The 10237-nt window shown below is 59.9% G+C and overlaps 4 protein-coding genes across 4 annotated transcripts; 2 read left to right on the top strand and 2 right to left on the bottom strand.

Annotated features, from left to right (window-relative positions):
- The first annotated feature begins 1109 nt into the window (after positions 1 to 1109).
- Positions 1110 to 2458, top strand: LOC121859446 (basic proline-rich protein-like). The gene is made up of 2 exons (XM_042356259.1): positions 1110 to 1270; positions 1999 to 2458. The coding sequence occupies exons 1-2, from the start codon at positions 1110 to 1112 to the stop codon at positions 2456 to 2458; spliced, it is 621 nt and encodes a 206-aa protein (XP_042212193.1).
- Position 2459: 1 nt separating this feature from the next.
- On the top strand, positions 2460 to 3542 carry LOC121859439 (collagen alpha-1(I) chain-like). The gene has a single exon (XM_042356247.1). It carries the CDS (start codon positions 2460 to 2462, stop codon positions 3540 to 3542), a length of 1083 nt encoding a protein of 360 aa, XP_042212181.1.
- On the bottom strand, positions 3539 to 4726 carry LOC121859431 (basic proline-rich protein-like). The gene is made up of 3 exons (XM_042356235.1): positions 4592 to 4726; positions 4105 to 4497; positions 3539 to 3847 (listed from the first exon to the last, which is right to left on the bottom strand). The coding sequence occupies exons 1-3, from the start codon at positions 4724 to 4726 to the stop codon at positions 3539 to 3541; spliced, it is 837 nt and encodes a 278-aa protein (XP_042212169.1).
- A 988-nt stretch (positions 4727 to 5714) lies between these two features.
- LOC121859423 (collagen alpha-1(I) chain-like) lies at positions 5715 to 10237 on the bottom strand. The gene is made up of 3 exons (XM_042356224.1): positions 10220 to 10237; positions 6992 to 7278; positions 5715 to 6798 (listed from the first exon to the last, which is right to left on the bottom strand). Exons 1-3 carry the CDS (start codon positions 10235 to 10237, stop codon positions 5715 to 5717), a joined length of 1389 nt encoding a protein of 462 aa, XP_042212158.1.

Below are 10237 nucleotides of genomic sequence, written 5' to 3'. Positions count from 1 at the left end.
AAAATGATCGTCACTGTAATATGGTGGACCACTGCAGTAACGTGGACACTGTAGTAAGGTGGAGACTGTCATATGATGGTCACTGTAATATGATGGTCACTGTAATATGATGCTCACTGTAGTAAGGTGGACACTGTAATATGATGATCACTGTAGTAAGGTTGACACTGTAATATGATGGTCACTGTAATATGATGTTCACCGTAGTAAGGTGGACACTGTAATATGATGATCACTGTGGTAAAGTGGACACTGTAGTAAGGTGGACACTGTAATATGATGCTCACTGTAGTAAGGTGGACACTGTAATATGATGATCAATGTAGTAAGGCACCTAAGGGCGCCACCGCCCGTCGCAGGGCCCCTGGGGCGCGCCACCGTTCCTGGCAGGGCCCGTGGGGGCGCCGCCACCCATGGCAGGGCAGTGGCACTTCCAGGGGCTCTTCCAGGGGCCCTCACAGGAGCGGCGTTGACCCCAGGTTCCATTGCAGGGTCCTTCCCGCGGGCAACGGTGCCCCAGGGGTCTTGACAGTGGCTGCGTTGTTGCAGTGGCCCTCCCAGGGGCGGCGGAACTCCCAGGGGCGGCAGAACTCCCAGGGGCCCTTCCAAGGGCGAAGGCGCCCTCAGGGGCCATCCCAAGGGCGGTGGCGCTATCAGAGACTCTTCCAGGGGACCTCCCATGGGCTGCAGCGACCACAGGGGCCCACGTACAGGCGGCGGCAACCTCAACGGCCATCCCAGAGGCGGCGACTTCCCCAGGGTCCATCCCAGAGGCGGTGGCGATCCCAGAGGACTTCTCAGGGTGGAAGGGACCTCAGGGGCTTTCCTATGGGCGGCGGAACTCCCAGGGGACCCCTTAATGGCGGCGTTGCCCCCAGGGGCCCTCGAGGGGCGGTGGTACCACCAGGAGCTCTCCCAGGTGCCCTAACAGGAGCGGCGGCGTCCCCAGAACCCCTCTCGGGGGTGAAGGCGATCCCAGGGGCACTACCAGGGGCGACGTAGCCCCCAGGGACCCTCCGAAGAGTGGTGGCAACCCCAGGGGCTCTCGCAGGGGCGGATGCGACCGCAGGCACCCTTTCAGGGGCGGCGGTGCCCTCAGGGGCCCTACCATGGGCGTTGGAGCTCTAGGGGTCCGCGCAGGGGCAACGCCCCCCTTCCTCCCAGGGACTCTCTTTAGAGGCAGCAACGCCCACAGGGGCCCTCTCAGGGACGGAGGTGCCTCTAGAGACCCTTCCGGGGGCAGTGGCGCAACTGGGCCCTCTAATGGGCGGTGGTTCCCTCAGGGGTGGCAGCGCTCTCAGAGGCTTTACTAGGGGCGGTGGTGCCCCTGTAATAGCCTCTGTCTTATAGGCAGAAGTATTATATAAATGGGTTAATTACATTAGACATATATACTTCATCACCCTCTGTAACTTTCCACTAGCTATGAGGTAATATGTTCAGAGCACGTGTTAAGGTGTGCCCACGGGAAGTCGCGTCACTCAGTGCTGAGCTAAGGCATTGAATAGCCGGCTTTCTGGCCACCTGATGCGGGCAGTAGTTTCATATCCTTGACTAGAGGAAGACGTTATTGAGACCCATCGTGGATGGTTCCGTCTTCCCTTGAGGGAGGACGGCGGATACATTTACGTTCTCCCTGACGGGTATTACAGGCACTCTTACTTAACCCCTCACCCCAACAGGACGTATTTTAGAAGAGCTATTTAATATAGACTCCATCCTCATTTAACACACATGGCTACAGTGATTAAGTTGCGGTGATAATCCTTTTTAAAAGTGTACATAGAAACCTTTTATAATAAACACAGAAAAGGATTTAACTTTTATCTATATTTTAGTATATCTAAAATATAAGGTAACGTGCTTCTCAAGTGACTGTTATAAGTGGTGGCAATTTCACCTCAACAGACTACACAGTTGGTAAAGGTAGAGATATTATGTTCTCCCCATAACTGTGTTATGTATCTGTTACAAAGAAGAAACCGTTATACCCCCAAGGGCCCTCCCAGGTGCTCTCTCAGGGGCGCTGTTACTCCCAGAGGACTTCCCAGGGGCGGTGGCGCTCCCAAGAGCCTGCCAGAGGCAATGGTGCCCCCAGGGCCTCTCCTTAGGGGCACTGACGCGCTCAGGGGCCCTCCCAGAGTCGGTGGCGCCTCCAGGAGCCCTGCCAGGGCCGGTGGTACTCCCAGAGGACCTCCCAGGGGCGGTGGCGCCCCCAAGAGCTCGACAGGGGCAACGGCACCCCCGGGGCCTCTCCTTAGGGGCAGCAGTGCCCCCAGGGGCCCTCCCAGAGGAGGTGGTGCCTCCAAGAACTCTTCCAGAGACGGTGGTGGCCCCAGGGGTGATGGCGGCCCCAGGGGCCCCGCCTAGGGGCAACAGCAACCCCAATGGTACTCCCATGGGAGGTGACGCTCCCAGGGGCGCTCCCATGGGTGTTGGCGACCACAGTGGCGGTTAGGATGCTAGGGGCCATCCCAAGGGTGGTGGCGCCACAAGAGGCAGCGGCGCCGTCAGGGGACCTCCCAGGATCGGCAGCGGCCCCGGGGGCTCTGCTAGGGGTGATGGAAGCCCCGAGAGCCTTCCCAGGGGCGGCAAAGCGCCCAGGGCCCCTGCCAGAGGCGTTGCAGCGGCGCCCCCAGGGTGCGCTCGCAAGGGCAGTAGCCTCCCCAGGGGCCCTGAGCGGGGCGTTGGCGCACCTAAGGGTATTTCCAGGGGCGGTGACGCCATCAGACGGCCACCCAGAAGCGGCGGCGACCCCAGGGACCCTCTCACAGGCAACGGCGACCAAAGAAGCTCTACCAGAGGCGGCGTCGACCCCTGGGGCCCTCCGAGGGGCGTCAGCGATCCCAGGTGCCATCCCAGGGATAGCGGGGACGCCAGGGTCCATCTCAGGGGCAACAGGGATCCCAGAGGCCCTCCCAGGGGCCCATCAAGGAGCGGCGGCGCCACCAGGGGGCCCTCCCAGGAGTAGCGGAATCCCAGGGGGTCTCACAAGGTTGGGAGAGCCCCCAGGGGCCCTACCAGAAGCGGTGGCGCGCCTAGGAGCCTTTCCAGGACAGCGGTGTTGCCAGGGATCGTCCCAGGGGCAGCGGCGCCCCAAGGGGCCCTCCCAGGGGTTGCGTCGCCCCAGGGACCCCCCCATGGACGGTGGCACCCCCAGGGGCCCTACCCGGGGCGGTAGCACCCGAACGGGCCCTCCCAGGGATGATGGCACCACCCGGGACCCTCCCAGGGGCAGTGCCACCCCCAGGAGCCCTCCCAGGGTAGGTGGCACCCCCAGGGGCACTTCCAGGGGCTGTGAAACCCCAGGGTTACTCCCTGGGGCGGTGGTACCCCAAGAGACTTTTCCAGGGTCAGTGTTTTCCCTAGGAGCACTCCGAGGAGCGGTGACATCCCCCTGCGTCCCTCTCAAGGGCACCGGCTCCTCCAAGGGCCCTCCAACGGGCGGTGGCATCCCCAGAGACCCTCCCAGTGTTTGTGGCACACCCAGGAGGCCCTTCCAGGAGCAATGGCACTCCCAGGGGCCCTTCCAGGAGTGTTAGCATCCCATAGGTCCTTCCAGGGTCGGTGGCACACCTAGGGGCTCTCCCATCGGCGACCCCAGAGCCAGCTGGGACCCCAGGGGCCCTCCCAGAGCCGGCGGCGCTCCCAGGGGCTCTACCAGGGGGGAGTGCGCTCCAGGGGCACACGCAGGGGCACTGCCAATGGAGGTGGCACCCCCAGGGGCCCTGCCAGGTGCGATGGTGGTCTCAGGAACCCTCCCAGGGGCGGTGGCGCCTCCAGGGTTCGTCCCAGGAGCAGCGGCGCCCGCAGGGACCCTCCCAAGGGTAGCGTCGCCCCAGGGGCCCTCCCAGAGGGATTGGTGCCCTAGGGGCACCCCCGAAGGCCCTGTCAATGGAGGTGGCAGCCCTAGGGGCCCTGCCAGGGATGGTGGTGGTCTCAGGGGCCCTCCCAGGGGCGGTGACACCCCCAGGGGCCCTACCAGGAGCGGTAGCATCCCCAGGTTTCCTATCAGGGGCGGGGGCACGACTAGGGGCCCTGTGAGGAGCGGTGGCACCCCCAGGGTCCTTCCAGGGGCGGTGGCACCCCCAACAGCCCTCCCACCGGCGACGCCAGGGTCCCTCCCAGGGGCAGCGGAGATACCAGGGGTCCTTCCAGGGGCGGTGGCCCTCCAAGAGGCGGCGGCGCCCCCAGGGGACCTTTCAGGGGGGTTTGCGCCCCAGTGGCACACGCAGGGGCTCTGCCAATAGAGGAGGCACCCCCAGGGGCGGTGGCGGTCTCAGAGGCCCTCCCAGGGCCAGTGGCGCCCTCAGAGGCCCTTCCAAGGGCGGAAGCGCCGCCAGGGTTCGTTCCAGGGGTAGCAGTGGCCCCAGGAACCCTCTCAAGGGCAGCGTCACCCCTGGTGCCTTTGCAGGGACAGAATCGTCCCAGAAGCCCTCCTAAAGGCAGCAGGGCCAACAGGGGCCCTCTCAGGTTTGGGGTTGCGCCCGTGGGGCCCTGCCAATAAAGGTGGCACCTTCAGGGGCCCTGCTAGGGGTGGTGGCGGCCTCACTGGCCCTCCCAGGGACGGTGGCAGCCCCAGGAGCCCTACCCGGGGCGTTAGCACCCCCAGGGGCCCTCTAAGGGGCGGTGGCACCACCAGGCGCCATCCCAGAGGTAGTGGCACTCCCGGGGGTCCTACCAGGTGCCTATCCTGTGGCAGTGGCACCCCCAGTGGCTTTTCCATGGGCGGTGGCTCTACTAGGGGCCCTCTGAGAGGCGGTGGCAGCCCCAGGGACCTTCCAGGGTTTGTGATACACCCAGGGGGTCCTGCCAGGAGCAGTGGCACCCTGGGGGCCCTCCCAGGGGAGTTGGCATCCCTAGGGTCCTTCCAGGGGCGGTGGCATCCCTAAGGGCCCTCCCAGGGTCGGTGACACCCCGAGGGGCCATTCCAGAGGCGGTGGTACTCCCAACGGCCCGGCCAGGAGCAGTGGCGCCCTCAGTGGCCCTCCCAGGTGCAGTAGAAACCCCAGGGGGCCCTCTCAGGGGCAGTGATACTTATAGGGGCCCTCTCAGAGGAGCCGGCGCCCCTTAAGACCCCCAGAGTCGTTCAAAGGCCGTCTTAGGGGCGCCTGCGCCAGGTGTGGTGGCACCCCAGGGGCCCTCCCAGGTGCGGTGGCTCTTCCAGGAGCCTTCCCAGATGCGGTGGCACCCCTAGGGCCCTCAGAGGCCCTTCCAGGGGCAGTGGCCACCTGGGGGCCCTCTCAGGTGGTGCTGATACCCGCAGGGGCACTCCCAAGGTCGGTGGCTCCCGTAGGGGGCCATCCAGGGTCTATGGCACTTTCAGGGGGCCCCAGCAGCACTGCCAGGAGCTTTGGCGTCCTCAGGGTGGTGGCACCCCCAGAGACTCAGCTAGGGGCGGTGGCTCCCTCAGGGGCCCTCCCACGAGTGTTGGCACCCTCAGGGTCCTTCCAGGGGTGGTGACAACCTCAGGGGCCCTGCCAGCGGAGGTGGCACTCCTAGGGGTCGTCCCAGGGGCGGTGGCACGCCCATTTCTCCTCTCAGGTCCGCAGATGCCCCCAGGTGCCCTCCCAGGGGCGGTGGCAGTTTCAGAGGTCCCCAGAGGCACTGCCAGTGGCGTTGGCACTTCCATAGGAAGTGGCATCTAAAGGGGCCCTGCCAGGGGTGGTAGCACCCCCTGTGGCCCTCCCACGGTCTGTGGCATCCCCAGAGGATCAAACAGGAGCCCTACTACTGGCTGTGGCAACCCCAGGGGCCGTGATGCCCTCAGGGGCCCTCTCAGGGGCGGTGGCACCCACATGGACTCTCTCAGGGGCCCTGCCGGGGGCAGTGGCACCCCCAAGGACCCTCCCAAGGGCTGAGGCATTCCCATGGGCCCTCCGAGGGACGGTGATACGCCCAGGAATCCTCCCAGGGGCGTTGGCTCCACAGGGAACTCTCAGAGGCTGTGGCTCCGCTGTGGTCTCTACCGAGAGATGGCATCCCCAGTGGTCTTGCAGTGGGGGTGACACCCCCTGGGTACTTCCCAGGAGTATTTGCACTCCCTTTGGCCCTCCCAGGGGCGGTGGAACATCCAGGAACCGTTCCTGGGACGGAGACACCACCACGGGCCCTTCCAGGGGTGTCGCCGCCCGCAGGGGCCCTTCCAGAGTTGATGGCACCCCGAGAAGCCCCCCAGGATCGGTGGCAACCCCTAAGAAGGCTCCTAGGATCGCCGCCGCCCCTGGGAGGGCAGTTGAGGTCATCACCGACCCTTGGCAAGTCCCTGGGGTCGCCACCACCACTGGAAGAGCCCTTTGGGTCGCTGTTGTCCCTGGTATGGCCCCTGCCAATGCTGAACGCCCCTGGAGAGCCCCTGGGGACACCACCGCCCCATCGAGGGTCTCTTGGAGAGCCTCTGGAGGCGCCACCGCCCCTGGAAGGGCTGCCGCCCTTGGAACGGCCACTGGTAGTTCCTCCGTCCCTGGGAGGGCTTCTGGTGGCACCATCGCCCTCGAGGGCCCCTGGGGGCCACGCAGCCTTTGGGGGGGCCACGCAGCCTTTGGGGGGGCCCTGCGGTCGCTGCCTTCTCTGTGAGGGATCCTGGGGGCGCCACCGCCCTTGGAAGGGTCCTTGGGGCCGCCACCGCCCTTGGCAGGGCCCCTGCGATGGTCCCTCTGGCCGCCACCGCCCCTGAACTTGTCTCCTGGAGGTACCACCAACCCTGAGAGGTTCCCTGGGAGCACCGCCGCTCCTGGAAGAGGCCCTGGGGTTGTCACCGCCTCTGGGTGAGCCTCTGGGTGAGCCTCTAGGTCGCCGCTGTTGCAAAGGAGAACCCCTGGGGAGCCCTTGGGGGCGCCATTGCCACTAGGAGGTCCCCTGGGGCACCGCTGCCCCTGGGAGGGCCTCTTGAGGCGCCACCACCCCTGGGGGCTACCGCATCTGGAAGGGCCCCTGGGGCGCCGCTGCTCTTAATGAGAGCCCTTAGGGGATCCTTGGAGGCACCATTGACCCTCGGAGGACCCCTGGGTGCGCCACCGCCTCTGGGATTGTCCCTGGAGGCGTCGCTGCCCCTAAGGAGAGCCACTGGTGGGCTCCTTCTCTGGGAGGGCCCCTGGGGGCGCTACTGCCCCTGTGAGATCCTCTGGGGGCACTGCCGCCCCTGGAAAAGCCACTGGGGGAGCCGCTGCCCCTGGAGGCACCACCGCCTCTGGGAGGTTCCCTAGGGGTTCCCTTGCCTTTGGGCGGGCCCCTGTGAGCGCCGCCGCCTTTGGGATGGCCCCTGAGGTCGCAGTCGCCCTTGAGTGGGTCCCTGGTGTCACCGCCGCCCCTGTGAGGGTCCCTCGGTCACCACCGCAACTGGGAGGGCCCCTGTATGGAGGGCGTGGAGGAGGGGTGTGGGTTTGGCGGGCGTGGAGGAGGGGTGTGGGTATGTAGGGTGTGGAGGAAGGGTGTGGGTATGGAGGGCGTGGAGGAGGGATGTGGGTATGGAGGACATGGAGCGGTGTGGCTATGGTGGACGTGGGGAGGGTGTGGGTATGGAGGGCGTGGAGGAGGGGTGTGGGAATGGAGGGCGGGGGGAGGGTGTGGCAATGGAGGCGGGAGGGGTGTGGGTATGGAGGGCGTGGAGGAGGGGTGTGGTTATGGAGGGCGTGGGGGAGGGGTGTGGCTATGGAGGGCGTGGGGGAAGGGTGTGGGTATGAATTGATTGATTTTGTCGCTTACAGCGGCTAGTTTATTGTACACCCCATACTCATCCTGTGAGCGGTAGCGCAAAAGGATTACAGAGTAGAGTTTACACCGGGTCATAATAATTAACCCCCGTGGTCAGGATATTTTGGCACTGAATGTTACACAGTATTTCAACTACATTATTTGTTTAGTTCTATACATAAAGGGTAGCTTATTCACAAATGCGTGAGTACAGGCGTGTGAGGCAGTATGCCTGGCCGCACACTTTGTTATTCACATTTGCCTGAGAAGTATTCAAGGACAAAGTGTGTTTGGTTCTATACATGGGAACTGATATAGTTACTACGTTCAAAAAAGTGGATACAATCTTAATATTTCGGCTATCTTGCCATTAGAGATGAAGTGTTGTGCCATTTCACACACAGTGTTCTTGGACCTGTCCCTAAAAGGTTCTATATTCACACAGTCGAGGACGTTGTGTTCAAGTATGTGGCCATATGTTTGGCCACACACTTTACATTTAGTCTTGTTTACATCTGCTAGAGGAACATACTGCCAGAGGTACTTATATCCTAACCTAAATCTAGCGGTTACAACATCTTGTAATCTAGTGATCGTGTTACTTGCTCCATATACATGTTTCACTTGATACATCTCATCATGGTAAACTATGGATCGAATAGTTTGCACTTGTATGCTTGCATTAAATTCATCAATAGGTTCTTTCCTCATTACAGTTTTAAGGGTTCATTTTGATAGACCCATATTGTATTCAACGGTGTCTTTGATAGACGCGAGTTTGGCGAGAGTATCAACTCTGTCATTGTTTTATGAGGCCTATGTGAGAGGGGATCCACAACAGTTTGACCTTCACACACCGGTCAACAAGGTACGCATATTTGTGTCAGCTTCAGAGACGAGCGCGTGACAACTTGAGTTGAGGGTGTCAAGGGCAAGTAGTGAGAATAGAGAGTCAGTGATGATGAGACCGTCAGTGACAGTGGTTTCAATTAATTTAAAAGCTGTGAGTATGGCAACTAATTCAGTTTGCAGAGTGGATGCCCAGTTGTTAATTCCAACTCCTTTCTCAATTATATTACCGTCAGGTTGAGTCACAACAATAGCACTTTCAGCCCTCCCACAGGCGGTGTTAAGAGATCCATCAGTGTAGATGGTCTGTGTGATGTTATTATCAGTCTGTAGAGTGTGTGTGTTCAAGAGCTCCCTCTTTGGCAGTGTGGTAGAGATAAATACTTTTTATAATTAATTTTTTAGGCGGATATGTCGGTATTGTGATATCGAAGAGAACTGTCCGTCAGAGTGGAAGGAAGTGCTGTGTCTCAACTTTGTATAGATGGTCTAGTCCAAACATTTTCATGTGTATAGCTGTAGTTTGGATCCATTTAGATTCACCAGTCCCATGGTTCATACATTCTAGCAATTTTAAGGAAACAATGATATCAGTATACTGCCAGACTGGGGGTCACTAATGCTAAGGGGGAATACTTAACTCTAATCTGAATTTCTAAGGGTCGCTGCCACCAGACCCCCTCTGGACAGCATGTAGCTCGTTAGGTAGCGTGCAGAGTGGACTAGGCATTGGGTTAGGTTTTTCATTGACCAGATCGATAAGGGGAAAGAAGGGTGAAACCATAACATGTCTTAATTAATTTATTCCTTATAAAACATACTGGTAAAAAAACATTCAAATGAATTGGCCTTCCTCAGAAGAACAACGAAAATGTTGGTTACCCAGATGGGCACCAGACGTCTTACATTAATGGCGTGTCATCCACATACTTATTGCATAACAATCTGTGACCACCTTACCTCCGTCATCCCTTCTTACACTATCCCTTAACACATCAGACAGCTCCACCTGTATGGAATATAGCACCGTCGGTTATCATACATAGTAGCACCATCTCAACACACGTTACACTCCACCCCTGCAGGTATGGGACTCCTTGTAACTTTTAGGTATACACAACAGGCACCTCGTTCGCACACCGTCCTCGGTGGGTAAAGACGAGGGTTTCACCGAGAGACATACCAGTACTATTTCTACGCCTGGTATTATAGGTCGCTCCAAGTGACGACTGCAGAGTTTCTCACGGTCTCCTTATTTGTTACTACTCATTTGGAGTGGTGTGCTGGAAATACACAGGTTCACAGTGGATTGGCATAGCTGGGAGTAGTCACCACCTGTTGAGACACTCATAGGGATAATGGCTGCCAAGCAGCAAGGCACTCCGACCACATGGAACCTGAGGTGACGGTAGAACGAAAGGGACTGAGTAATAATGCCTGACGGGCGGTTATCACACGCCCTAACACATTACTATTACACTTATACATCAGGCAAAGCTTTAAACTGTAATAACTTCTATATAAGCCTTAATTATAGGGCGGGATATAGCTCGATAGGACACTGACCTGAGGTGACGGTAGAACGAAAGGGACTGAGTGCAGTGCCCCGCCGCTCGTCACCGCGTAGGCCTACAGTTTCCAATCTTTAATTTGTACTTTTATTTCTTACGGTTCTCACCTGAACAATTTTCGGCAT

This window comes from Homarus americanus, unplaced genomic scaffold, assembly GCF_018991925.1.
Source record: "Homarus americanus isolate GMGI-L3 unplaced genomic scaffold, GMGI_Hamer_2.0 scaffold45524, whole genome shotgun sequence".
NCBI classification, from domain to species: Eukaryota; Metazoa; Arthropoda; class Malacostraca; order Decapoda; family Nephropidae; genus Homarus; species Homarus americanus.
The sequence above is the reverse complement of the archived record's forward strand: the minus strand, read 5'-3'. Positions and strand labels throughout refer to the sequence as shown.

Bases quoted from the DNA above. Each gene is read 5' to 3' on its own strand.
- LOC121859446 (XM_042356259.1), top strand. From the start codon at position 1,110: ATGGGCGTTGGAGCTCTAGGGGTCCGCGCAGGGGCAACGCCCCCCTTC. The intron at 1,271-1,998 runs GTGGTTCCCTCA...TATACCCCCAAG, and splicing joins ACTGGGCCCTCTAATGGGCG to GGCCCTCCCAGGTGCTCTCT.
- LOC121859439 (XM_042356247.1), top strand. From the start codon at position 2,460: ATGCTAGGGGCCATCCCAAGGGTGGTGGCGCCACAAGAGGCAGCGGCG.
- LOC121859431 (XM_042356235.1), bottom strand. From the start codon at position 4,726: ATGGAAAAGCCACTGGGGGTGCCACTGCCACAGGATAGGCACCTGGTA. The intron at 4,498-4,591 runs GTAGGGCTCCTG...CTTTATTGGCAG, and splicing joins TGGGGGTGCTAACGCCCCGG to GGCCCCACGGGCGCAACCCC. The intron at 3,848-4,104 runs GTGGGAGGGCTG...TCCCTCTGGGAG, and splicing joins GAGGGACCCTGGCGTCGCCG to GGCCCCTGGGGCGACGCTAC.
- LOC121859423 (XM_042356224.1), bottom strand. The intron at 6,799-6,991 runs GTCAATGGTGCC...CCTTTGCAACAG, and splicing joins CACCCAGGGGTCCTCCGAGG to CGGCGACCTAGAGGCTCACC.